Genomic DNA, 27,645 nt, shown 5'->3' with positions numbered 1-27,645 from the left:
CTAAGGTTGTGCAATCACTCGGGAGGTGGCTACTGGCGACTTGGTTTGGGACGGCCTCCTTTTGGGAAGGGTCATCTTCCTAAAGCCTGAATTCCCCGCCAACTGACCCTCCTTCGGTCCCGCTGGGGTGGAGCCCAGAGAGGGTTCGGACTTGGCCGTCTCTGCAGCCAGTTCCTGGCCCTTAGACTGACACACCCTATGTGCCGAGCAAAGGCAGGCTGCCACGTTCTTTCGGTCTCTAGAGATCCAGAGGCCACGCACGGTAAAACCAAGGGGTGTTCACCGAAGTGTGGCCCTAGGGAGCACATCGGACTCCCTCAGCGGCCGGGCTGGGCCCGATCCTACCCGCAGTGGGTCCCATCCCAGCGACCTGACATCTTAAAATGCCCTCGGTAATGTCCTCAGAGAAGAGGAATCACATCCTGGAGGAGCAATCAAGGCTGCTTTCTCAGAGGAGACGGCCTCTGGGGGAACAGAAAAGAAGGCGGGTGTGTTGGAATCGGCAGTGGGCTCTGAGAGGCCGGGGGCTTCTTCACCTCGGTAGCCCCAGCGCCCTGCAAACGCCCGTGGGAGCGGGCGCTCAACACTGGCTTGCTCCGTGAACAAATGACAGCCCAGGAACCCAGCCAGCCTCTCTGCGCACGTCCCTCCACCCCGCCCGCGGAGACGCACGCGCATGCGCACTCCATGGCCTCCACACCAGGCCTCCGCGGCGACGCCCCGCCCCCCTTGCGGTCAGTACGCAGGCGCGGGGAGAGTGCGCGGGCGGATGACGTCACTCCGCGCCGACTCCGCCTCTGGAGGCGTCGCTCGCCGAACGCGTCGTCATGGAGCTGAGGACCGGTGAGGGACTGCTAGAGACGCGGGCGGGACCCACCAGAGGGGCAGGCGTGGGGGCGAGTGAGGGGCCACCGGACGGGCACGGGGCGGGCGGGTGAGGGGCCGCCGGGTCACCCACTGTCCGAGTGGGGAGTAGGTGAGCGGCCGCCGGGACACCACCGGAGAGGCGCGCGGGGCCAGAGGGGATGGGCCGGGGACCACCGGAGAGACGGGGGCACCCGGAGGGGTCCCAGCGGGGCGTGGGGGGTCTACCCGGCGGTGGTCTCCGACCCTGATATCCGGCGCTGTCTTGCGGAGTAAAGATAATGGGGAGAACAGAGACAGGGCTACTTGCTGTGCACATGGTGGTGTCGGTGGGCCCCGTGCCGGTCGTAACTACCACCTGTGAGAGCTGCGCTTACGGCTCACCGGAAACCAATTTAACTTGGTTTCCAGGGGCAGGGGCGGGGCTGGAAAGCAATGTATCTTAAACGCCGGTTCGCAGCGTCCTCTTAGGGGCGCCTGGGGGGCTCAGTCGGCTCGATTTAGGCTCAGGTCACGATCTCACAGTTCATGGGTTCAAACCCCTCTTTCCGCGCTGACAGCACGGAACCAGCTTGGGATTCTCTCTCTCTCCCTCTGCCCCTCCCCTCCGCCCCCCACAAGTAAACTTAAAAAGAAAAATCGCCCTCTTAAATGTTTTCTGAGGTGTCACTGTACCAGGCCCTGTCCAGGCACTGAGGACACTTGCTTCATTGCCCCTGGGCTCCTCTAGTGGAGAAGAGCTTTGGTGATGGTTGCAGGGTTTCTTGGCAAAGATAACACCCAATACTAAAGCCCACAGTGAGCCAGGGTCTGGGAATAAATAAACCTCTGCTCTTCCCAGGTGTGCAGTATGTAAAGAGCCCAGTAAACAGGTGCTGGTAGTTCACATGCCTTCCAAGTGCTGGGACTGAGCTCCGAGCCAGAGGTAGAGGATGAGTGAGACCCTAGCTCACCCGACAGGGCCCACAACCTGTTGAGGGGAGTGAATAGGCAGTTTTGGAACAGGGTTCGGGCATGTCACACATAAATATACGTCATCTTTATTATCCTAATCATCTCCCATGTTTCTGTAACCTTCCACATGTAGGAGGACCTGTGCCCTTCCAGGCTCCCTGCACCTCCCAACCAGCCCATTGCTTTCTAAATGGGAGTCACTCAGATGTTTGTGATGGACTCCCCAGAGCAAGGGTCACAATTTCTTATGTTTCCTGTGTCCCACACAGTATCCTGCACGGTGTTGGGGATACTGTAGCACCTGTGGGTTGTTAGTGAAAGTGATAAGTGTAGTAATCTTATAGTTGTGCCAGTGTAATTGTGTTTGAAAAAACCAGACAGGATGCTCCAAGTTCCTGAAGGAGGGACATCTGTCTGTGACTGGGCCCTCGAAATACTTCCAGGGGGATGTGGTGTGTCCCTGAAGGGAGAGGAGGTACCAAGTCCTGTGAGGCAGAGAGGTGGGCAGGTGTGTGGAACCAGGGACCGACAATGCTTGAGCCACGTTTTGAATCCAAAGTGAGGAATAGTGGGAGATGCGGCTGACATGCGCAGCAAGGCTTTGCAGGCCAGAGCTCCTTGTGACCCTGTGACAAAGAGATCCCCAGACACTGGAGCAGAGTGGAAGGGGGCGGGCTTCCTGGAGGTGGTGTTGAAGCTGAGGCCTGAAGAGTGAGGGTCTGCCCAAGGGACACAGAGCTGAGCCAACTTGCCAACAGAGCTCCCGGTGGGAAAGACAAGCCAAGTGCTGGAAACTGGCTGTGTGGCCCCACCCAGGCTGACAGCATTGTGAGCTCAGCCTGCGTCTTATAGACTCGGGTCCCGAAGTGCTCCCACAGCTGCAGTGCTGATTTCTGGAGCGGCCCAGAGGCACAGCTAGGGTCACGAGGCACCAACGGCGTCTGCAGTGGCCCCAAGAGGCTCTGGGACTGGGCCGAATGCCGTGCTGGGGAGTTCTAGGCCTAGCCAGACGGTGTAGGCTAGTGGAAGCCTGTGGCTGTGGCCCTTACCCCTTAGAACTACACGTGGGGGGTTAACACGTGGGGGCAAAATGGGCAGCGGGTGGCGAAGTGCACGTCAGTAACCGAAGGTTGGAAACCACCTGTTGCCCTTCAGAAGGAGACTGTCTGGGTAAATTTTGACCTGTCCCTAGAGTGGAAAACCATGCGGCTTCCCATGAGGACAGCGGCGCTCTTGTATACCACATGGGCCCATCTGCCAGATGTCCGGCAAAAACACCAATGTGCGGGGCAGTGTGGGCTGTCTGCGTGATGCGCCGCCTTAGGAAGAGGTGGTGACACGAAGTGTCTCCTCTGTGGGGCCAGACGTACCTGGGAAGAATTCAGGAGAAAAACAAGGGGTGCACTGACCGCCCTGGGGGAAGGGACCTGGTAGCCAGCAGGCGGCCAGGGGAGGGGCTTGTCAGTATAGCTCCCTTTGCCTGTGTTAAGAGTGTCCAGTTATGAAAGATAAACTTTTGGAGTGTGACTGATCCACATGAATCAAAGCCACACTATTCAGAAATGTCTATGGGGGGAAGCCAGCTGCCAGCCCCATCCCACCACCCATCCAGGCAACTCCCCGTTCTCTCTGATCCTGGGCTGCTCCCTTGGGTCGCGTCTCAATAGCCTGCACTCATTTAAGGGAGACTCGGGACCCATGAAGTTGTACCTGCCCCAGGTATGCGCCCAGGAAGGTGACGAGAGGTGTCCCAGCCACACACAGTACTGTAGCACCTCCTGTCAGCTGTAAGGGACACCATCTAAGTTCTCTGAAAAGAAGAGGTCGGCTTTCACTGCCAGCTACAGCGATTCATGTTCCCTAAACACCATGCATGTGTGTTCCTGCGGCAACTTTCAGACGGCACAGGGTAGGAAGCACTCGCCCTCGGCAGTTAGGGCAGGTTGGTGTTGAGAGCATACCCACGCATGAGATGACCTCATGGGGAGTCCCCTGCCTCATGATACGCAGTGCTGGCCGCACAACAAATTGTTACGAAAACAGACAACGGAGCACCTGAGTGGCTCAGGTCATGATCTCGCGGTTCGTGGGTTCGAGCCCTGCATCAGGCTCTGTGCTGACAGCTCAGAGCCTGGAGCCTGCTTCAGATATAGTGTCCCTCTCTCCCTCTGTACCTCCCCCTGCTCACTCTCTGTGCCTGTCTCAAAAATAAATATTAAAGAAAAGAAAACAGATCAAGTAGTAGGTAAAGTGACTTGAAACAGACTTCTGAGCAAGTGCGAGGATATCCTTTTGGACCAACAAAAATGGAAATTAAGTGAATATGTAAAAATATGCCTACAGGAAGGTGCTGGTACCTAACCGGAAACTGCTCCGTATGGTTCTTGACTCTTAGGAAGAGTACGTGGTTAATGCAAATTTCATCAACACTGCTCTGCTCAAATAAAGATTATTTGTTGCCAAAAATGCACCTTCCTAAATTGGATATAGAAAAAAGAAATTCCTACGCTAATAAAGGAGGTTGTAATTGGTAATCCAAAATAATAGGTTTACAAAGCACTTAGGTTTAAGACAAGCTTTCTGGATTTACAGCCCGAGCGCACTAATCACGGCCGTGGCAAAGCTGGACAGACTGAGGATTGCAGTGCCTTGACCCAGCGGCACGCGCATTTCCAAGCGAGGACAGCGCGTGGGGCTTGGATTGCGTTTTGTTTTCAGCAGGGCTGGATTAAACACCTGGGTTGTCTTGAGTTTACTCTGTTTTCGGACGTTACCAATCTGTTGTGACTTTATCACTAACCCTGATTTTTCGCTGTGCAGATGAGAAGCGCTGGCTTGGCCTGGCGCGAGCGTGCTGGAGTGGCCGCACCTCTGCGGGACTCCCTTCTGCCGCGTTAACCCCCCCCCCCCCCCCCTGTTGCCATAGGTGTTTCCAAACAGGACATTCGCGAACAGATCTGGGACTACATGGAATCACGAAACTTAGCGGATTTTCCCCGGCCTGTTCATCACAGGATTCCCAACTTCAAGGTACTGAAGCCTTCCCGGAGCATTCAGAAGGAAAACAGGAGAGTCCCGAGTGAGCGAGTTAGTCATGCGGTCACTGTCCTGCCTCGTGGTGGATCCGAGTGGGGTGGGCAGTGAGTAGTGGTGCGAAATCCGTGCCGCTGGCCTGGCCTCTGGTTTGAGACGCCCCTCATCCCAGTCACTTAAGCTTCGCTCTCGCGGCCTCTGGCCCTTCTGCGCGGGGTTGGCGGTTGGTGGCATCCCGTCACGAGCTGATGCTACGGGGCCTGTTCACCCCTTGACAGGGAGTAAGACACTTGTCCTGGCTGCAAGCATGTCCTTGTGGTGCCTTTTCACAAGCGGCTCCTTAAGAGCAGCAGCGAGTGATGCGCTCTGAGAGGGGAGCCCCAGCCAGTTTCTTTGGAGAGGAAGGCTTCAGCAGCCCCTGGTGATGCCAGGCCTCAGTTTCCCCGTGTGCAGAATAGAAGCTAATCCGAGATGCCTGTGTGTGGTAGCGTGCACAGGAAACAAGTTTACTTGGACGAGCAAACATACACAGCTCATACTTTTGGCTCGTTTTCCACAAGAAAGACAAAGCGCTTTTTGAAAACACACCGATGCCCCGTCAGCCCAAAGCATGTGTGGCCGCTTCCTGCCGTCATCCTCCATTTTGGCTGGACCTCGTCTCCCCACCCCCGGCCTCTTGGAAACAAGCCCCTGTTGCTTCGAAAACCCGTGCTTTTTGTATGATTTCTGTTGCTGCTTTGTTTTGTTTTAGTGCTTGTTTTCCCAGGGAGAGAAATTGCCGTGAGGTACAGGAGAAAGAGAAAGGTGCACAGATTCAGTAAAAAATGTTTAAAAAGGAAGCAACTTGGAGAGTTGGTGGCAGTCCGCTCTTTTTTGGTTTAGGCGGTAGTAAACACAGGCGTGTTCATTTTGTGAAAATTCATCAAACTGTACACGATGTCTACGCCTTTTTGGAATGTATATCTTATTTCAGTTAAAAATAAACTGGGGATGGGGCGCCTGGGTGGTTCAGCGTCTGGCTCTTGATTTCCACTCAGGTCATGATCTCACCGTTCATGGGATCGAGCCCCACGTTGGCTCTGTGCTGACAGGGCAGAGCCTGCTTGGGTTTCCCGCTCTCCCTCTCTCTCTCTGCCCCTCCCCTGTGGCACACGCTTTCTCTGTCTCTTTTACTCTGTCTTTGAAAATAAACATTAAAAAAATAAAAATAAATAAATTGGGGTAAGGCTGGCTTTTTTAGCTCCTTTTACACTGACTGCTTTCCCAGACTTTTCTCCGGGGGACTCCTGAATATTGCCTGAGAATTAGTGCCCCCCCCGCCCCGTCTGGGCAAAAAGCTAGAGCAGTCGCTCGCGCGCGCGTGCTGTAGGCCCGGGATCCGGCCATCCTGTCGGTAACGTGCAATTGCATTTAAAAACAGGGTGCTTCCCGTGCTGCCGAGCACCTCCCACGCTTGCAGGCGTTCAAAATGGCCAGAACCGTTAAGGTCAATCCTGACGCTCCCCAGACAAACGCTCGCTTCTTGGTCCTCGACGTAAGTGCACCTCTGTCTGTTTGCCTAACTAGGGCTCTTATCTGGCTTGCCAAAACATCAGAGACCTAGAAGTTTTTGCCAGAACACGGGAAGTTAAAGTGGACCCCGACAAACCGCTGGAAGGCGTCCGGCTGCTGGCGCTGCAGGTAACCCCGTTTTCCTGAGACAGAGCCCTGGCCGCTGGTGAGATGCGGGCTCCAGGTGCCTGCAAATGTGTGCAAGCCTCTGTTGAGGAAGATGGGGCTTCTGACTCCCTCCAGGGCAGGACACCCTGGGAGTTTTACTTGAGGACGGTCCACGTGTCTTTCATTTGTCTGTCAGAAGTCACGAGTGTTCCTGAATCCACAGGTAAAAGATGTTCAGAACGGTCACCTCGAGCATTCTTAAATCGGATGTGCTTCGTCAGAAGAGAAAGATTATTGACTTGTGCTGCTTTTATATCATAATTCTTTGACATTTTTGATAACCCGTGTGTGAGAGATCTGATGGCATCTCCAGAATATATAAATTAGAACAGCGTCTCCTAAAACATGTAGGCCCCTGTTAAAGAAAAAAAAAAAAACAAAACTCCCCCAGGGTTGCTGTCAGTTCACTAGCTTAGTACACGTAAACAGAACGGTATAAACTTAAACGCTCATAGCTCCCATGCAACTGTAAAACCAAAACGTGTAAGTTAAGTATAAACCGTAAAAGCAGTAACATGCAGATAACAGCGGTAGTAACGTCACCAATTCAAGGTGATGGTGGCTGTGGTTTTGCTGAGACCAGTCGCCGTGGAGAACGTGAACAGGGATCTCCGGAGCTCCTTGCGCAGCCGTGCCCCTTGTGGCAGGCCGGCTTTCCCGCGGCTCCCGCGAGGCCTCGGGCCTGGGGGCGGCCTGCAGCCTGTGGCGAAGGGAGCACCTGAAGGTGATTTTGTGGGGACCGAGGGGCTGCGGGGCTCCTGCTCTGGCCCTTCCAAGGCTCGTGTGTGGGGAATCCTCACGTTTGCTGATTGTGGTTCAGCCGCAGGGGGAGACCCCCATTTAGGCTTTTCTTCTGGAAGCATTCTGTCTTGCCAGCCTTATTTTCCTGGACAATAGTTCACTGTAATGAATGAGAGGTAATTTTTGCAGCAGCAGAGAAGGGCCTGCAGTGAGTGCCCGCCGTGTGCAAGGGCACAGCTCTCTCTGAACACTTGGCTGTATCACCTCATTAAATCCTACCAGCTGCCCTGTTGGGGAGATTCCCCGCTCCTCGTGACACAGGAAACTGGACCCTGAGAGGTCAGGTGACTTGGCCGAGGCCCACGTTGGCAGTGGTGGGGCTGGGATCGTGACCCACACCGTGACCGTGGAGCCAGCTCTGTTCATGTGCGAGGTTCTTAACCGTCGGCCCCTCAGCACAAGGTCAGAGCCTTGAGCGGGTTGGAGATTAGTCCCGGTGTCCTGTAGGAACGCAGCCACGTGGCGGCTGGAGTAGCAGCATCCTCCACATCTCTCTCTCTTCAGGGGAGAGAAATGGCCACGCTGGAGAAGCGTGCTCTATCCCAGGTTGTGAGCACGGGGATGTGCTGGTGAAAAAGACACGTGTGCTCCCCGCGCTCTGGGGCCGCCAGCTCCTCGCTGTTGCTGGAAACTCAGTAGCTTAAGAATCACCTGGGAAGCAGGGAGACCAGGCTTTGCGACACCTCCTGAGCGCTGGCAGGGACGGTGGCGCACGTGGCCACAGCCGGTGCCTGGGGACACGGAGGCCTGCTCTTGGGGATACACGGTTTCCCAGACCTTCAGTTAGTTTCTAGAGCCTCTTTTTAACAGATACCCCACTGGTGCTTTGAGAGCCGCTGGCCAGGCCAGCACTGGCTGCACGTCGGCCCCACCCAGGGAGCTGTGAAAACTAGTCATTGCTGATGTCACCTTCTGAATGAGAGGCTCTGAGTGGCCCTGGGCCTTGGCTAAGTCTTGGACGGCTCCCCAGGTGGTTTTAAAGCGCAGGTAGGGATGAGAGCCACTGAGCTGGTAGGTGAGAAGCTTCCAGAGAAGAGGGAGTAACCAGAATAATATGTAGCACACCAGCGTCTCCAGACTACAGATGAACCCAGACCTCGAAAAGAGCACGTGGTCACGGCTTGTGTTGAAATATTTCCTCTGTCGTGGCTTTAAGTATGCCAACCCGCGATTTTATAGGTCTTGTGTTGGTCTCAGGCTGTCGTCTCCTGCACAAAGACTGAAATATACTCTTTTTACACCAAAGATTTTATAAGTTTACAGTTGGCTCATGGGCTGCCCCTGCATAATCTGCAGGGATGCTTGTGGCAGTGGTTCTGGAACCATCCTGGGCATCACAGTCACCTGTGTGCCTGCCCCCTGAGCTTCTGGTCATTTCTCACAGGCGTCCAGGGGCCGCTGCTGGCTGTGGACCACACTTGGAGAACCAAGGCATTTGGGAACTAAATAGAAGAAAAGGGGCTGTGGACTCAGGTCAATCCAAAATATCGATTATAATGAGCCCTGATCTAAGATTGGAATCTGCTGGACAGAAAGAAGGCTCAGGCTGGGCAGCAGGTGCCCAGTGAAAGCATTGTACCTACAGAGGGTGTAACACCGGGGAGGGGCCACAGGAAGGGCCTGGTTGGAATCCTTGGGCTTCTGTGCCCATTTGCATCGTCATTGCCTGGCGATTTTGAGTGGCAAGTAAACTGGAATTCGTGTTTGGTGACAAGCTGTGGAGTGGGCTAGTGGCCCGAGTGACTCTTTGTATTTAATTAGGCATGCAAAGAAGTCGTTCCCCAACAATGCCAGTAACGGCAACTTGCCTCTGCGCCTGAAACGTTAAAAATGCACACAAGAAGTTCCTGGGTTTAACTTGATAATTCGTTGATTGTCTTTCTTTTAAAAGAGCAAAAAAACATTGTTGGTGCCAACACCACGGCTGAGAACGGGGTTGTTTAATAAGATCACGCCGCCGCCCGGCGCAACGAAGGACGTCTTGAGAAAATGCGCCACCTCTCAGGTAAGTGCGGGCGCAAAGTGCCCCATAGAACTGAACTTCGTTTTCTGCAAAGCCAGATGAGCAGAAGTGGACAAGCATCCAGCCGTCCCGTGATACAGGAGCCACGTCGAAAAACCACAGGTACAGGGGCTCCATTTGAGCTGCTCGGTTTCTCTCTTGCACAGGTTTGCAGATTGTAAAGTTCCTGTTAAAAAGGAAGAGGAAATAAGTTACCTGGCCTCTGACACCTCCCCATGTTGACCTGTCACTGTCTGGTATCTAGCAATTTCTGGATTGCCACCAGAGCAAGTGGGGACTCAGGGATTTGCAGAACCCTTCAGTTGGAAGTGGCCTCAGCAGTTCTGAATAACGACTTGAGTAATTCAGGGACGGGCTTTTCCGGAGTGTCTCACAGTGTAGTCAAACAGAAGTGTGTAAATACTATCCTAGGCTGCCCTGTAGTGGGATTTGCCTTGTGTTTTGCAGATGAAGAAATAGAATTTGGTGACTTTTTTCAGAGTCCTGGAATAGACCCCAGCTCGTTTTGATTCCTAATCTATTGGGAATGAAAAATAAGGCATCAAGATATTCCTATTTATTTTTTCCATCGTGTCATTTTAATATAAGCAGGATAAGATGGTCACCTGGCCAGATAATGCTGGTCAAGTGTGAATCGTGCAATAAATGGTGTAGAATTCATTCCTTCAGTGGTTTTGGCTGAAGGCTGTGTATCAGCAGCTCTGTGACACGGGGCATTTCAGTGGAGGCTGCACAGGTGTCACCTAAACATGATTTTCCAACCGGTGTATGACCGTGGGCTAATTGTGTCTGTAGCCAGGTGTATAATTAAGAGATACTCCTTTTTAAAAGAGATTTTCCGCTTAAGTCTGATGTTTAAAAATTGAACGCTTATTGTCACTTATCGATAACTTTATTCCAAAAATAGAATCTGATGTGGTTTACAAAAACCCGTGTAATAGAGTACGGTAATAAAACACATGTAGAAAAAAGTGCAAAGGGAAATTCAAAGTAGAAAAACGAGAGACCGTCGTGCTTCTGGTTGGTGTTCAGAAATGCACCCTGTGGGATGGTCCGCGGCTGGCAGCACGGGCCACGGGTACGCACTTGCGTTTCCCAGAGCCGGCGGGGAGCGTGATGAGCCGCACAGCAGTCGTAGGTTCGGGACAGTAAGCACAGTTCCCGTCCTGGGGTTGAGGCCCGGGTCAGATGGCCGGTCCCTCACACGCGCCCCTGAAAGTGTGACTGGGCCCCGAGCGGAGCCGGGCCAGCACTCGTGACTGAGCTTCAGTAGGGTTTGAACGGCCGAGTTCGGGCTCTGTTACGACATGACGCACCGGAACCCGAGAGGGAGGTTTTCCTTTTCTTCCTGGCTGGGGAAAATGGCAACGTGGAGAGAGCCTCACGGCCGCGCGTGTGCACGGATGCGGGTCATGGTGCGCTGATTATCTGTGCTGCCAGAGCCGAGTGGCACAACGGCTGTTGCCGTGTGGTGGTGACTGCCCAGCAGTGGAGGGCGGGACACAGACGTGGGTCCGTGCAGGGCCGTGATCTGGTTGCCGGACTGATCTGTGCCCCTTCACGTCTGAGACGCAGGACCACATCAGCCCCCCTGTTCTTGAAATACGGGCCCCCTCAGTGTAAACGTGTGTACGTTAGGTGGGTGTGGGTTGAGTCCTATCTCAGGAGTGAATACGCTCTGCGTGCCAGAGGCGGCCCCCAGCATCTCACACTTGATTAGTCTGCCCCACACGCTTGCTGGCCCCATCTCATGCACGAAGTGCATCGCCTCTGCCATCTCCTTCGGTTCCAACACCAGCCTGACGAGGCCGTGGGCAGCGCCTCTGCCTTACGGATGGCAACACTGAAGGTCAGAGAGCTTCCTCCTGCTGAGGTCACGGGGCGCACAGGGGTCTGCGCGTGGTTCCGTGTGACCCCCCCCCCCCCCCGTTCTAACCACGGCACTCCTCTGATTTGCTCCGTATTGTGAAATTACCGCCTTACTCATTTGTGCTGTCCCTTCCAAAGCACCATCTTCCCTGGGGCAGAAACTGTGGGAAGTTATCCTAAATGCCGCTCCCACGATGCCGTGTGCCTGTCGTAGGGCACGAGTTTGCCTCCTGCGAGCTCCTCGCCCGTGGACTGTGAGGGGGGCCAGCTGCTCGCCGCCCGGGAAGCCTTCAGGCCCACGTCTCTGTTCGCAGGGCGTGCGCAACTACAGCACCCCCGTGGGCTTGGATTCCAGGGTCCTTGTGGACTTGGTGGTGGTGGGGTCCGTTGCCGTTTCTGAAAAAGGTAAGGTTAAAATCGCACCGTGACCTGCAGCTTGACATTCTGCTGTCTGTCTGTCTCCTAGACCCTGACGGTAAGTAATTTCAGTTTCTGGACACGTTCCTCTCCTCTGAGTAACCACTGTCTCTCTCATTCATTTTGTCCCTCACACTCAATACCTTTACAGTGTTTTCATTTTTCTTAGCAGGAAAAATAAAGTGACATCATCTCTGTTCAGGTGGTGAGAGGTATTTCCTCTGTTCTTAAGCTACCTGGAACCAGAGCTGGACTTGTGTGTAGTGTGTCAGTAATGGTTGGTTTTGGAGAACCTCCAGTGAATGGGAAAACGTCAGGCTCTAAACTTTGTTTCCGTTAGGAAGCAGCGGCCTCTGGGCGATGCGTGTTGTCCCGAGCCTGACCGGGAGGCCTGGTGCTTTGCCATTCGGAGGGGGGAGTGGGGGCGGGGGGCTGGCCTCTGTCTCTCACTCTGCCCTAGTATGGGAGCCGTCGTAGTGCTTCGCTCGCGCTTTTGCTTTCTCTGTATTCCGGTTACGCGCTCTGTCTGTGTCATTGGGGATGGGTCCCCAGAGGCACACGTCTCCTGGGTGCCTGCTGTGGGCCCCGTGTCAGGCCAGCTCTGGGTGGTCTCTGCCTTGGGCCGCAGGGCCTGGGAAGAGCAGACACAGCGGCTGAACTGTGGCGTGATGTTCTCGGTGCCAGACCCAGAAGTGAGCACTGATACCGGCGAGGGTCAGCAGAGTGACCCTAAGGCCTCAAGCTGGGCATCATCTGGGAAGCGACCTCAGGGCTGGCCCTTACGTGTCAGGTGGCGGAGGTGGGTGCAGCGGGAGAGGAGAGGAGAGGAGGAGGGGCAGCACAGCCCTGGGTAGGTTGGCGTTGGCTTCCCAGAGGCTGCGAGGCCCGGGGACAGGCTTGGGGCCGTGCTCTTGGCAAGGGGCAATTAGCAGGGCCTTTTTTTCAAAGATGATCAGGCGCTTCTCAAAGCATCACCCGTGCCCTTCCCAGGCGTCCACCGTCCGTAGTTCCTGTGTCGACACAGAGATGCCTGTGAGTCCACTCGTGTCCTGCGTTCTCTCTGGGGTGGTTTGTGCTGACTCTGTTTCCCCAGAAGGGGGCAGCAGCACATACAGCACTGTGTGTCCTGCCGGATGATGTCCGTCCCTGCAGACTGATGGGCACTTAAGGTGTCAGTCACCAGGGTTTGGTTTTGGCTTTTCCCTTACAGATAACACTAAAGGGAGCCAGAGTCCTGGGGTTGAGTCTGTAGTGCCTTCCAGGGCTTTCCGTGGCATAATCCTAGCAAGTGAATTGCCGAGGCAAAGGGTGGACTTTAAACCCTGGTGGCTGTAGCCACATAACCCACCTCGCATCCCCAGCCCTGTACAGCTCGCCTCCCTCGCTGCTCCCATGCCAGTAACTAGAATAACCACACTCTGGTGCTTACCCGCCCCGTAGTGAGCAGTCGTGTGCCACCTGCCGCTTGATTTGCATTCCATGGTGAGCGAAGGTGGTCATTTCTTGTGTTTGCCGCTCACCTGCCTGTCTCTTCGTGCAGACTGTCCACATCCTTTGTGACTCAGACAATTCTGCATGGAACTGTCTTTGTCTCGTGTATTTGCACGCGTGGCTGGACGTTGGTGACTGTAAGAGTCGCGTGACAGACCAGCATTTTAGACCCGTGAGCACTGATGCCCTTTGTGATGATGCTGATGCTGAGGTTGTGCAGGAGTCAGGATTTCTGCAGTGTCACGGGCTTCCTAACGGCACGGTGTCGATCCTCTTGGGAGCCAGGTTCCTGTCTTGCCGCGTTCCTTCCTGCCGCGTAGCTTCTCGTCCAGCCTCGGGCTCAGCCTTCCGCTCGCCCCACCTCGGACTTTGCAGTTTGGGACCAGGGCCGCCGGCCCCACCCTCCTGTGGGGCTTTTCACAAGACAAAGTGAGGCCGTCTTAAATCTCCTGTCCCTCAGTTTTGTTTTTATTTCTCTTCCAAGAGAAATAGCTTAAAAAGATTTTGTGTTTAGTAGAAATCTGTTCTTAATCTTCTTAGAAACTGCTCTTTCGTTACTTTTAAACCTGAGTTCTGCTCATACAAACAAGGTTCCATTTCCTCTTGTAACACGTTTAACGGGCTCGAGGTTCACGTCACTGCGTGCTGACCGCTGTGCATGTGCAGTGTCTTCTGTCCCCTGAACCCCACTACTGGGGGGCCGCCCGCCCGTGGGCTCACTGTGGCAGTTTCTGAGGAGGGGCCGGGGATATTTTCTGCTTCCACTGTGACCTAATGAAACATGTGCTCCGGAGATACTACTGATGCTCCGCGTGTTTCTTAGGTTGGAGAATTGGGAAGGGAGAAGGTTATGCTGATCTGGAATATGCCATGATGGTGTCGATGGGAGCGGTCAGCCCGGAGACACCAGTGGTCACCATCGTCCACGACTGCCAGGTGCTGCCTGTGAACGGGCCCAGCAGAGCCACTGCCACACCCGAGAGAGCGGGAGGGGAGGGAGGGAGAGAGACAGAGACAGAGTGGTCTCTGCCTTCGCTCCGCGGCTGTCGCGAGTGGTGGCCATCAGCGGGGGCCGGATCTGTTTGGCAGCATGGCGGTGAGGCCTCCCTTCGGGCCCGGCATGTGCATCTACTGTGTGTGCGGTGATCACGGGAGCCGTGTGCCCGCCAGCCCCCTCACCCCCTTCTGTTTGACCAGGTCATCGACATACCTGAAGCGCTGCTCGAGGACCACGACCTCACCGTGGACTACATTCTCACTCCGACGAGAGTCGTTGCCACGGGGTGTGAGCGCCCAAAGCCAACGGGAATCTTATGGTCCAAGGTGGGTGCCGTGGCTGGCAGTGGCCTGTAGCTCAGAGGCATCCCCTCCTGTGTGGCGTCCTTTGGCATGGCAGCTGTCCCCAGGCCTGGCGTGTCTGTGCGTTACAATCACCCGCGAGCTTTTGAACAGTTGAGCTCCTGAATCTGTCTCCCGGCATGGGCCCAAGAATATACTTTGCAATCCTGTGACATTCTGGTAAGCAGGCAGGTGCAAGGTCTCCCGCCGCAGGGCACCAGCTGTCCATGGCAGAAAGAGCTGCCCACTCGGAGGGCCGATGCCCCGACACCCTTGCTGGCGCGTCTCATCTCAGGGCTGCGTGCCACCGTCCTGGCCACAGCCTCCTGCTGCCTCATCGGCTTTCTCGCTGGGAGTCCCAGCTTGTCTCGTGTGACCTGGCTGTCCACGCGGTACCCATGGCCTTCGTAAGCTGATGCCTTGGTGACTTTTATCCGCAGCTTTTGCACGGCACACGGCACGATAGTCTGCAGTAGGAAGTCGGTCCCAGAGGCCAGCCTGCAGGTTAGGGCCCCACCTGCCGGCGACCAGCCAGAGCTACTGAGGAGACGGGCACAGCTTGGGCTTGGTATGGACTGAAGCCTCTGTTCCATACCTTCCATCCCTGGAACCCAAATTGTCCAGAGTTGGAAAGCAGCCTCCCCTTGGGCACGGAGACCCCGTAACCTCCACCTCCAAGCTTGACACCAAAATGAAATGCTACGGCCCAGTGGGCCTTCCCACAGACGCCACGGCCAGGCAGTTCTGGGCTCCTTCTAGGTTAGCCCGACGAAAGCGGAGAGGAGAGGCAGGCGTGACCTGAAAGTGGGCCGGTGGGGGTCCGAGTGTGTGCTGAGCGCCGTGGGGAAGCCAGTGGCACCCTTAGTGAGTATTAAGATGTCCCTCGGTGTCTCTCCTGAGAACTTGGGTTTACCTTGGAATTCAGGGCCACAGCTGCTCTGAGTGGAGGCTGATACACAGGTCACAGGAGCAAGGTGGCCTTTGCTCACGGCTGAGAATGTGAGTCGGGGCAGGCTACACAAGAGGCTGACTACAGCAAGGCTGCAGGTCCCCTGGAGGACAGCGCTTCATAGACGGAAGGCCGACTGCAGCCCACATTAGGAAGATTCTGGGTGGCCTCTCCAGGAAGAAAAACAAAGACGTGTTGCTTTGGGGAATAGCCATGGTCACATTCTGCTGATTTTAACAAGAAAAATATCAACAGGTGATGTTCTTGGTCGTGTTAGGTGAAGATAACTCCTCGCGTGTAAAAGAAAACCAAATGAACCAGAGATCCCAAAGAAGTAGCCATACTTTGTACATAGGGCTTTGGGGCCTTTACTGGTTTTTGACGCCCCCACTGTTTCAGCCCCTTCCTGGAAGATCGATTGCGAATGAGGCCCGAGCAAGAATCTCAAACTTTTATTTTTTATTTTTACTATTTTTTTTTTAAGTAGGCTCCACGCCCAACGTGGGGCTTGAACTCACAACCCCGAGGTCAAGATTTGTGTGCTCTATCGACTAAGCCAGCTGGGTGCCCCAAGAATCGCAAACTTTTATCTATCTATCTATCTATCTATCTATCTATCTATGTATCTATCTATGTATCTATCTAATGTTTGTTTATTTTGAGAGAGAGAAAAAAAGCATGTGCAGGCAGGGGAGGAGGAGGGAAAGAGAGGGAGCGAGAGAATCCCAAGCGGGCTTTGTGCCGTCAGCACAGAGCCCAGCGTGGGGCTTGAACTCACGAACTGTGAGACCATGACCTGAGCCGAGATCAAGAGGTGGATGCTTCATTAACCAACTGAGCCACCCAGGTGCCCCAAGAATCTCAAACTTTTAAAAGGCCATTTGTCATTTTGGGGTCCTGTGTTAGTTCTCCCACCACAGGGCGTCCCTTTGCACGGGGTCATGTGAAAGCAGCGACTTTCTCCAGTCCCTGGGGCTTCTGTTCTGGCCTTGCTTTGTGTGCAGCCGGAAGGAATTTTCACTGACATTGGGAACCCCTGAATTCCACTGAGGATTTGGGAAGGGGTGGGGAAGTTCAGTCGTAGGATACGGTTTGATTTCAGATGGACTATGAGATACACGTTGGCATATCCTCCTGTTGATATTCTCCCCGTAGACTGTTGTCGTGTGGGTATTAGAATCCCCGAGTTTGCTTCTCGTCTGTTTTGTGGAATATCTGCACTCACAGTTTTGTTCTAAACACTGTAGACCTCCCAGATGAAGGTTACGAAATAAGTACAAAGTGTGATACGTTTTCTTTTTTTTTTTTTTTTTACTCATTCTTAATACACAAAGATTGTGCAGCATTCGATTCCCCTGGCCTCTGCCCCACCTTCTGAGAGAGGCACGTGGTGCTCCCGCTTGGGGGCCAGCGGGTATGGACTCTGCTGTCCAGCTGTAGTTCCTTTGGGCAGTGGGGAGGGGGGGCCCTTGACCCACCTTGTCCTCTTTTCTGCCTGTGCTTTGTGACTTTAAGTTTTTTTAATGTTTTATTTATTTTTGACAGAGAAACAGAGCATGAGCAGGGGAGGGGCAGAGAGAGGGCGACACAGAATTGGAAGCAGGCTCCGAGCTGTCAGCACAGAGCCCGACGCGGGGCCCAGACTCACGAACCACGAGATCGTGACCTGAGCTGAAGTCAGACGCTTAACTGACGGAGCCCCCCAGGCGCCCCAAGTGCTTTGTGATTTTAAAGACAGGTGACCAGGGGGCGCAGTAGTTTGGAGAGCTCAGCAGCCACCGTAGGGCCTCTCAGTCGCTGTATCTGTGACCTTGGTGCACCCTCTGCAGTTCCCCCCGCCCCCATTAGTTTATCTGTAGCGTGGAGAGCGTCGGTGCTGACCCCACAGGCAGAGCACAGAAGCACCGGCTAAACTTGCCCTTTGTCGCCGGCATGGCTGTCACAGGCGTGAAATGGAAGTCGGTAATTGTGAGAAACGTGTGTGGACGCTGTTGGTGCTGGCAGAGTCCTCGCGGTTCCCCTTTGAGACGTTCACTGAGCCAAGACTGGGCCTGGCCCGAGTCGTTCCGTGGCTGTGCGTTATCACCGTGTGCCCTTCACTGCCTCTCAGTGAAGGAGAAAGAGACGTTCCTCCTGGAAAGTGCGTCTGCTCTGTTCACGTGGGTTCCTCTGTTCCCTCAGAGTGGCCTCTCACCTGCTGACCTGTCAAACTCAGGGGACTTTTCCCTAAGCTACAAGGTGCCATGACTGCCCCACTCCAGCCACAAGCTGCCTCCCTGAGGACCCAGAACCCCCTGAGCCCCCAGCCCAGCAGGCCCAACCCGGTGAAAGGAGGTGTTCCTCCCAGGATCTCTGCCCAGCTGGCCGGTGGACGGTATGAGACCCGGCCATTGAGGTGGGTCCCGAACCCCCAGGCAGATGTGGACGGCCATGTGCAAGGTGACCTGCACTCCTTAGCTCTGGCTTGAGCCCCCGCACAGCCCCATCCGCTCCCAGGGCTGCAAGGTGGCGGGTCATGACAGAGCAGTGCAGTGTCCTGCCCAAGAGCCTGGCTGCCCGCTAGACCCAGATGAGCATCCGGAAAGCAGGACGGGGCCCTCTGCGCGTGGGGCTCCAGGTTGTCTCTGACACCTCCACTCCCCTCGTATGGCCCCGCCGGACTGGAACTCAGGACAGCGAGACCCGCGCCTTCATTGACGTCTGCTGAGCTAGAACGGGGTAGACGGAGGGTATGATACTTATTTAAGGGTACCCTGGAGACGTGGTCAGGCAACGGGGTGTGGCTGCAGCTCCAGAGAGACCCAGGGCACCCACGAGACTGCTCCTTGCCACCAAAGCCACAGATCGAAGGACTGCTTCCCAGCCCCTTTGCTCCCTGCAGTAATTGTGGGAAAGGTGTTATCACTGATTACGGAGGGGAGCAGTGGGACTCTGTTGACCAACGTCTGGATGTTTGTCTTTCTCGGATCAACTCATTTTGTCCTTCAGTGAGGAAATGGGGCTCTGCCAGGGTCATCCTTGTATACAGGCTCAAAGGAACAAAAAGTTCTGTAGCATCCACAGCTGTTAGGGAGTGCTGTTCCCAGATGGTCACCATGCCGGTTGACTGACTTCTTGAGAATGACACATGCCTTGAGGAAAAGGGCTTGGGGACAGGGACCTCTTCTGTGAGCAGCAGCCGTCCTGGGACGCAGACGCCCGCTTTCCGATCCCGCATCACAGTGTTGTCTGGAAGTAACAGCCAGATGTGGACTGAGCCACACCTACAACGGGGCCGGGGACTTAGGCCGATGCTTCCATTTAAAAAGATTTGCTGTATTTGTCCCAGTAATTGAACTTCTAGGAACCTGTCCTAGAGAAATACTTAGAAATTCAGGTAGAGATGCGTGCATCCCGTATAATGCAGGGCCCTGAGGTGCGTCAGGGTCCCAGATGCCAACCCTGTCATTAAAGTACACGCAGCCTTTTGAGAGTATTTGACGGTGAGAGGAAACGCTCGTGTGATACGTGCCGGATGGACGGGCAGTGTGCGCGTCTCTGCACGTTTGCGGTGTTGTGTGTCCTCAGCCCGTGGCGCTGGAACCCGCGCAGGAAGGGGCGGGGGTAGGCCCGCGCGTTAACCGTAGCCGTCTCCGAGAGGGGGATTCCGATTTCTGTTCACCGTTTTCTGAATTTCCCACAGCGGGCGCGCGCCCCCCGTCTGCACTACCGAGGAGAGACGGTTTCCGCGGGCGGCCTTCTCCCCGGGCGCTCGCCTCCAGTTCTGCAACGAGCCTCCCTTTGCCGCGCGCCCAGGGGGTAAGAACAGGTGCCTGAGACGATGCCCCAGTTCTCAGGAGTCCTGTGCTTGTGCGTGGGGGTGACGCTGGCCTGCCCCAGCTGCTGGTGCAGAGCACCTGCCTGTGCGTGAGGTGGGGCCGCACGGGCCGCTCTTCCCCGCGCGGCGGACGCCCCGGTGTGGAGCTGAGCCCGGAGCCGCCTGGCAGGAACGCGTGCCACACCCGGCTCTGAACTGGCCCGGTGGGAGGGGACTCCCTGCGCTCGTGCGCTCGTGGGCTCGTCTGTCGGGCTGTCCCCACCCCCCGAACAGCATAGGATGGGCAGGCACCGAAGTGTGTGGACAGAAGCTGGCATGTGTGGCACGGGTTGGAGGTGATCATGTGTTCCAGCAAGTAAACACTGTTTTACCCCATGTTGCGTAGTGATTCCATGGCCACCCCCAAACGGCCCCTCTCTTCCTGACTGTGGGTGTGGCATGCGATGGGGCGATGGTGTGCGGTCACTGCCCTCCTGGTCCTTCAGCACCCACAGTAAGAGCATAATTATAAAGGAGTGGCCCTGTGGGGCCTTCTCTATTAAGTGACACCTTTGATCATCTCTGTGCAAAAAGACGTACAAATCGAGCCCTGTTACAATCAGGAGCCACTATAATTAGCCAACAGATGCTGCAAGGCAGGAATGACTTCTGCAAGACAGCACGTTCATTAGCTGTGCTGTGTTCTTGCGTGCTTGGTTACTCGAGTCGCTTCACCTTGCTCATTTGAAAGTACCGTATTTGAAAGAATTTTCGATCCAAGCACCTGGGTGGTCGGTTGAGCCTCCGACTTCGGCTCAGGTCATGATCTTACTGTTGGTGAGTTCGAGCCCCGTGTCGGGCTCTGTGCTGACGGCTCGGAGCCTGGAGCCTGCTTCGGATTCTGTGTCTCCCTCTCTCTCTCTGCCTCTCCCCTGCTCATGCTCTGTCTCCCTCCCTTCCTCCCTTCCCCCCTCAAAAATAAATAAACATTAAAAATTTTTTTTTAAATAAAAGTATTTTCGATCCATGAATGACAAGTGTTGGTCTCATGTGTGACAGTATTAATTTTTGTGGACATTGTATGTCACATGAGAAATACGTACGGTGTTCCTGTTCCTTTGCCAGCAATTGCTCAAACGTGTGCTAGCATTTCAGAGTGAGGATCCTCCCTCCCAGTCTCTGTATCTTCTGCTCAAGTAAAGGGAGAGTCAGGAAAAGCAACAGGTGTGAAATTCTGAAGCCAGGGGTTGGTGGAGGCAAGGTTAGAACCGGAGTCTTCCTTCTGAGTTGGCCGCAGGTGCCTTGAGAGTTAGGCTGCTGATCTGTATTGGATTTAGCATGTATTTCTAGGGGACAGGATTTTTAATCTTTAAAGAGAATGTATGTTTATACACGATCTTCGTAAAACGTCAGTGAAGAATGGTTTTGGCACATAAAAGAAAGTTAAATTCGCTATACTATCTTTTAATGGAATGATTAGTTATTGAAAGGCAGAAATGTATTTGTATGTTTGCTTAATAGGCAAAAATCTTTCGTGTCACATGGCACACTCACAAATGTAACAAATGTTCCTAATGGCCAGCCAGGAAAAACAGCGTAGCACCGCGTGGACTGTCCTGAGCGTGAAGCCAGCCCATCTAGCTGGCACACAGAGGCCTCTGTGTCAGCTGTGGGACAGCCGTCAGCCCCAGCCGCTCCGCAAAGAGCACAGGAATGGCAGACAGCTGGGAAAGTGGCAAAAGTGGCCACCTCTTAGTCGGGGAGATTTTTCCATTGAGAACGTGTGGGCGTGCAAGCATGAGCCGACGCTGAGCTTTGTCCTTCCTTACCCGAAACCATCCTGTCTTGAGACCAGCAGTTTTAGGCAACAGTGACGCAGTTGGCATTTCCCTTTGTAAAGGGGTGTGTGTGTGTGTGTGTGTGTGTGTGTGTGTGTGTGTCTGAGTGTGTTTGCGGTGCTGTAGACTTAGCTCAGAATGTGTACCCAGTGAGAACATTTTTGTTGTTCAGCCATTCGCAGTGTGTACGTGTGCCTGCTTGGGATACAGCGCCCCCCTGTGGGGTGCGGAGCGGGTGTGCTTTTGCCCCACGTGATGCGTTTTTAAATGGATCTCTGCTGCCTGAGTGTGGAACCTCGTCCCTGGGTCAGGTTCCCTGAGAACGCTAGCTTCTGCCGGAGGGAGCCCCGTGGTTCGCTGGGCAGAAGCACGGGGGGGTTTCAGCATGTGGGGCGATCACCTGGCCAAGACTGCTCGGAGCGGGTGCTGGCGCAAGTGCTGTTACCAGGAGATCTGGCCTCGCGGGTGTTGGGTGGAACGACATTCAGCGTTGCCACAGGAGTACGTAGTCACACGTTTCCTCCGACTAATTGCAACTTTGAGTTGGGTCATCCTTTCTAAATACTAGATCTGGTAACTTAAAGACATCCTGAAGAACCTATATGACCAGTTTGGGGGCACCTGGCTGGCTCCGTTGGAAGAGCATGTGACTTGGGGCGCCTGGGTTGCTCAGTCGGTTAAGCGTCCAACTCTCGATTTCGGCTCAGGTCACGATCTCACAGTTGTGATTTGAGTTCCGCGTCAGGCTCTGCACAGGCAGACAGTGCAGAGCCTTCTTGGGATGCTCTCTCTCCCTCTCTGCCCCTCCCCTGATCACTCTCGGCACACACTCTCTCCCTCTCTCAAAATAAATAAACTTTAAAAAAAAAAGCACGTGACTTTTGATCCCAGAGTTGTGAGTTCAAACCCCACGTCGAGTGTAGAGATTCCTTAAAAAATAAAGAATCTGATTATGACCAGTTTAAATCTGTTTTTAAGTACTCTGAAAGGACACAGGAATGTGAACTCTTGAAGAAGGTGGAATGGAGGCATGGGAGGGTCGGTTGCTGGACCAGACCATCTTCAGGACCCCTTGGGACCAGAGCCTCCAGGGTACTGGCCTGGGAGTTCTGTCACCTTTGAGTGAATCAGTTCGGGAGAATTGCAGAGAGTCCAGGGGAAGAAAGATCCCTTTTGATTAGAAAAGAGAAGCTACATCTCATGCATGTGTCCATGGCCCAGACGTGGTTTTTGCTTGTCTCTTTGCGTCTCGACACTGGGAAACATTAGGGGGAGGTTTTCTCTGAACAGGGTCTGTGGCAGCTGAGAGTCTCTGTGCTGCTCTGAGGACGTGAGTGGGCAAGAACCGGGCACAGAGGCTTCTGACGTGGACGTGCCCAGGAGCGAGGGTGGTGTCCGTTTGGAGAGGGATCTGAGCCAGTGGAGAGGTGGGCCAAGGTGGGGGTGTTGTCCACTTAGTGCTGGGAGAGAGAACCAGGTGCCAAATTAATAAGGACCAGCAGCCTTGAAGTTTGTGAGGCGGGGCTCGACCGTTCTTAGGCGTTTGAGTTTCTTTGACCCTTTCTCTGAATCGCTGATCCTTAACCTGGGGCCTGTGTGCCCCTTGCGGTTTGGAGACCCCGGAGTAGACTGGGAAATTGCGCACAGAATTGCGGCGGACTCCTCCTTGGGAAGGAACCCCGGCTTCTCTCCCAAGGTGTCTGACACCTGCCGAGGATAAGAACCATTACTCTAGTGACATACGGTTCTGAATGGAAAGAGAACATCGTTACTAGGAGGGCTATTTACTTGTAGAGGGAAGTTACATCTATCCAGCTCGTATGCTGATACGTATCCTGACGTGCCCACGTTTGTGGGAAGTCCCGTGTTGGGACCATTGCCCACCATGCCCTGTAATTGGTCATGTACAAGCTCTGTGCCCTAACGCAGGACAGAACGCATGCCTTTCTCTTCCTTTTCTGCCGTGTGATTCCTTAAACGACAGAAGACGGGTTTTGTCCCGGGCTCAGTCGTCCAGGCTCAGCAAGTGGGCTCGAGTCAGTCCCCTCTATGCGCGGACCCCACTTGTCCATCCCGGTACTCGAGGGGGGCCCTGCCTCCTGTCTCGGGGTGCTTTTACCGCCTCCTTTGTTGCAGCTTCCCAAAGAGCCACAGTAGAAATCCTGTTCATTGAGACTTAACGTTTTGTGTAGCGCTGCTGTGTAGCTTGATGAACCCGTTGCTAGAAAGTGTTTTCAGAAGTGGCGTTCTGTTTCAGCTTTGCCTTGTCTCTGCATTTTTGGCAACACGTTGAAAGGTTCGGTCCCTGAGGAACGCTCCTCCAGTGGAGGAGTGGGGAGAAGGGGGAAGGCCCCAGGGAGCCCCGTTAAAGAGCTCATCCCACCCACAGGGTGGGGACTTGGGAGGAGGGGCTGGCATGGAGGCAGAAAGCCCCGATTATCATGGAGGTCACCAGGGGCATTGCCACCTGTGACCCGTCACCCTCTTTCCACTGACCTTCCCCGCTATCCCTTCTGCATAGGAGGCCTTCACTTTTCTGCTTCCCGAGTAGAGAAAACCGTTCCACTCCTGCCAGCTGCCGTGGCACGTCGGGCACAGTCTGAAGTGGCTTCGGGGTCCCAGATTTCACTTAAGCTGGGGCAGGATGGGGACCAAGGGGTCCTGCTTCCCAGAGGGCCAGGGTGGGCCCCTAGGGCAGCATGGCCGAGACTGCTTACCTGAGCGTGTGTGGCAGAGGCCCCCGTGCGACTTCGATTTCTCCTCCTTCGTGACTGTGTTGGGGCTCCCGGGAAACCCCTGGGACTACTTTGCTCTTTCAGATCAGCGGGGAGGTGATGGGGAAAATCCCAGTACTCCAAAGCCTTCGTCACCGAGAGAAGCAGGCTGGAAAAGACGTCACCCTCCGGGACGAGCCCCGGCGCCTCCTGGGAGCCAGCAGCCAGCAGCCAGCTCGCCTGACCGCCGTCCGGGGGCCCCGGGACCCACCCCTGCCAGAACCCTGCCCTGCGCAGGGGGAGGATGGGCCCACTGGCACCGTTTGCGTCGGGAACCTTCCCCGGGACGCCCGAGTGAGCGAGCTGAAGAGAGCCCTCCGAGAACTCGGAGTGGTCCCCCAGAGGCTCACTTGGCAGGGGCCCCGGGGCAGGGCCCTCCTGCATTACCAGGCCCCGGCCTCCGCCCAGCAGGCCGTCTCCCACTTGCAGGGCTTGCGCTTGGGGGCGGCCACCGTGACGGTGTCACTGGCCAGGCGGCGGAGGGCCAGCGACCTGCCGGGCGGCCGCGTGCAGGAGCCACAGCCTGACTGTCGCCCGGCCGTCGCCGACCTGTGATGGGGCGCTGCTCCGGTCCCCGTGGGACTTGAGGGGCGTGGCAGCAGGACTCGGCAGAGCGTTGCTGTGTGAGCGGCTTTGGGCCCAGGCCTCTCCAGGATGGCCCAGCCTTGTGTCACTGCCCAGGACCTCCTGACGAGTAGAGAGTCAGCCAGTAGCTCCCGGCCGACATGTCCCAGCCCTGCTGTGTCTGCGTCCCGTAACCTGCCGGGTGTTGCCACCACACTGGCTTCTCTGGTTATTCAGAGGCCGCAGGGGACCGAGTCGGAGTAAACGGTGGCAGCCAGGGGTTTGTGGTTGGGGGGAGGGGGAGTAAGGGGCGAGGCCCTGGCAGGGGTCGGGGCAGGTACACGCCCTGCTGTCCCGGGATCCTGGGTCTGGAACCACCGCAGGGGGAGAGCTGTGTTCAAGTCGCAGAAGCCAACAAGCGCGGTCTCCTGGGTACGGCTGTTTGTCACAACTTGGCGCTGGCGTCCGCGACGGAGAGCCCGTGTGACTGGGGGGTGGTACGCACCTCACTGCTCTGCCCTCCTTGCCTCTCCGGCCTCACCCCTCCGTCCGGGAGAACAGCCTCCACTCCACATGGTCTTGTAGGAGGTACCTGCCATGGAGAATGAGCTGTCCCAGCCTGTATCACAGACAGTGACAGACGCTCGTGCCGATTTGCCTAATGCCCCACGTTTGTTTCTTGGTTTTTTCCCTCCACTTTTCCTAAAAAGCAAACTGGATTTTGGCTGAACTATGCTTTGTAAACAGAAGCACTTTTGCAATGGATCCTGGGCAAAAAGTCAAAGAAAGCATTTACATGGAGATTTTTTTTTTTTTTTTTTAATGTATACACGTGAGAAATTTTAGTTTTTTCACCAGCAGGTCGTACTGGGCACGTTGCAAGCACATTGTTACACCTCAGGAGGGCCTGGCTTGCCTGTGCTTTCAAGAAAACCTTGCGGCACTCGGTCTCCCTCGCCAAAGCACTTCCTCATTAGCTTTACAACGAAAATACCATGGAGACGTCGGAAAAGCCTGCCCTGACATTGCTCAGTAAATGTAGGCTCCTTTCCCGAGGCGTCAGGAATCAAACGAAGGGCAGAAAGATCTTCTGGGCTCTCTCTTCCCACCTGTACCGCCCACCCCACCCTTGTGGCTGCCTTTTGCTTCGTCACCCAGCGCCCGGCTCAGATGTTAGAGGCTGAACCTGACCCCCTCACCCAGAGCAGCAGTCTGGTCGTCTGACTCCTCACGGTTTTTTGTTTTGCTTTACTGCCTTGTTTCTCCTGTCTTTTTTTCCATAAATTTTCCCTGTATTTGACATATTCTCGTTTAGTCCTCGTGGACTTTGTTGTCGTCGATCTGTCACCGTTCGACCAGTGCTCCAGGAGACCAGGAGCTGAGCGTGTGGCTGTCCTATTCGCCCCGTGCTGTGTCCCAGCCGTGAGGACAGCTGGTGGATACGCAGCCTGGGAAACATGGGATACGGGCATGGGTGCGTCGGAGCCAACGGGGGGTGGGGGTGGGGGGGCGGTGGGCTGGGGGAGGAACGTGCCTGATCACAGCAATTGGACACCATTCTGCCTTGGGCTATGGCATCATCCCTCCCAGTTAGGCCAGCTTGCTTGGCTTCTCTGTCCGTTGCATCCAGAATAATCCAGATATGTTGAAATGCAGATAATCCAAGTGAGTTCACCATTTTTATATTTGTGGGAAATAGATCAGTACAAGCAAAACCCAAGACCCAAGTGCCTGAGATAGAAGCACCCTGAACGTACCAGCCTACACGCCTTTTCTCCTCCTCCTGCTGTGGGCAGGCCTGGGAGTGCCAGTCTCTCAGGGCCACCAGGAAGGGCACTCAGAGTATAAGGCGGGTGCTCAGCGTCCCAGACTCTTGTTCCCGAGGCTCGGGTGTCAGTGATGGTGGCGACGGCCCTAGAGCTGTCCCAGGAGCCATCGCAGGCGACAGTCCTGGATGCTGAGACCAGTGGAAGCAGGCAGGGTGGCAGCGACACTGAGCTTGCCGGAGAGCACCTTTGTGAGGGGCGTTGGGCACAGCAGCTAGAAAGGCCCGGGAGAAGCAGCTCTTTCCGCCCCGGAGGCGGCCGGCTGTCGTGTGGTCTGGCCCTGGCTTACGGGCTTCCCCCTGGAACAGAGGAAGGCACGCGCGACCTATGTTCCTCGGCCTGAGAAGCCATGGCCAGGCCCCTCCCCAGCCTCCAGATGACCAGATCGTTGAGCTGGAAACAGTCCCTCCCGTTTGAGATCCACTTCAGGTGAATAAAGAGATGAACACAGGGCCTTTGGAAGGCTGTCTCCACGTGGAGGGACCTGACAGGTGAGGTGTGAAGGACAGATTCACTCCGCGAAGCAAGCGGGTCCCAGGCAGCCCCTGCTCCATTCTGGGAGATCTGAGAAAACGGTTTCCACGCTCCTTTGAAAAAGTCGAGTCAGTTTTTGCCCTTTTCTGCTCTGCTCTCAAGCGAGACAGGTGAAGATGTCTCTTAAAAGCGCAGACACCTGGTTTAGCATTGAATTTTGTGCTGGAAGACGTGACCTGGGGGAGAAAGTCCTCCAGCAAGAAGGCAGGAGGACAGGAGAAGAGGCCGTGGCCCGGTGCCTGAGGAGCCCCCGCTCAGGTAAGCCGCACGTGCGCCCTCCAGCAGAGGGGGCCGCCACGGATGACATGTGCCCGAGGCCCCGGTGGTCTGCGGACGAAACCGCATCCAGCCTTGCACAACCGCCAGTACGGGAATCAGAAGGTGGTTCGAAAGCCGTCTTATCCGTTAAAAGAATAAACTGGGGGTGCCTGGGTGTCGCGGTCAGTTAAGCGTCTGATTCTTGACCTCAGCTCAGGTCTTGATCTCAGGGTGTTGAGTTCAGGCTCCAAGCTGGGCTCCTCCCTGGGCGTGAACCCCCTTTTAAATAGACAGATAGATAGATGATAGATACAACCCGCAAGCCGGTAAGGGAAAAAAAAAAAAAACAAGAAACAGTTCTTAGCAATGAAAACAGCATAAGCTTAGTCCAACTAAGGTCAGAATAGATGCACACACGAGCCGGAAGGTTAAGGCACGGGACTCTCCTGACACCAGTGGAGAGGGAACAGGGGAGGGAAGTACGAAACAGTGGGAGAAATAAACCGAAATGTTGTTTAGCTGAGGACAGATTTGACTTCGCCTGGAGAAAGTCTTCAAAGGCGAAACCAACAGAAGCATGTAAATCCGTGTCCTTCC

The 27,645-nt window shown here is 55.1% G+C and overlaps 1 protein-coding gene across 4 annotated transcripts; it reads left to right on the top strand.

The window, feature by feature from the left end:
• Window positions 1-231: 231 nt before the first annotated feature.
• Window positions 232-25,734, top strand: MTHFSD (methenyltetrahydrofolate synthetase domain containing). Of its 4 annotated transcripts, none has more exons than XM_045439910.1 (8): window positions 232-843; window positions 4,745-4,848; window positions 6,272-6,385; window positions 9,263-9,376; window positions 11,578-11,668; window positions 13,995-14,107; window positions 14,369-14,494; window positions 23,912-25,734. In XM_045439910.1, the coding sequence occupies exons 1-8, from the start codon at window positions 828-830 to the stop codon at window positions 24,419-24,421; spliced, it is 1,188 nt and encodes a 395-aa protein (XP_045295866.1). In that variant the 5' UTR covers window positions 232-827; the 3' UTR covers window positions 24,422-25,734. The 4 variants fall into 4 exon arrangements, with proteins under 4 accessions (XP_045295866.1, XP_045295868.1, XP_045295865.1 ...); XM_045439909.1 differs by lacking the exon at window positions 6,272-6,385 and adding an exon at window positions 6,418-6,531 and having other exon boundaries at window positions 250-843; XM_045439911.1 differs by lacking the exon at window positions 6,272-6,385 and adding an exon at window positions 6,418-6,531 and having other exon boundaries at window positions 250-843; window positions 4,639-4,848.
• Window positions 25,735-27,645: the final 1,911 nt, after the last annotated feature.

The sequence above is a fragment of the Leopardus geoffroyi genome, chromosome E2, assembly GCF_018350155.1.
Source record: "Leopardus geoffroyi isolate Oge1 chromosome E2, O.geoffroyi_Oge1_pat1.0, whole genome shotgun sequence".
Lineage (NCBI taxonomy): Eukaryota > Metazoa > Chordata > Mammalia > Carnivora > Felidae > Leopardus > Leopardus geoffroyi.
The sequence above is the reverse complement of the archived record's forward strand: the minus strand, read 5'-3'. Positions and strand labels throughout refer to the sequence as shown.

Excerpts from the sequence above, each read along its gene's own strand:
- MTHFSD (XM_045439910.1), top strand. Across the intron at positions 9,377-11,577 it reads GAAAATGCGCCACCTCTCAG|GGCGTGCGCAACTACAGCAC; the intron begins GTAAGTGCGGGC and ends CTCTGTTCGCAG. Across the intron at positions 14,108-14,368 it reads CCATCGTCCACGACTGCCAG|GTCATCGACATACCTGAAGC; the intron begins GTGCTGCCTGTG and ends CTGTTTGACCAG.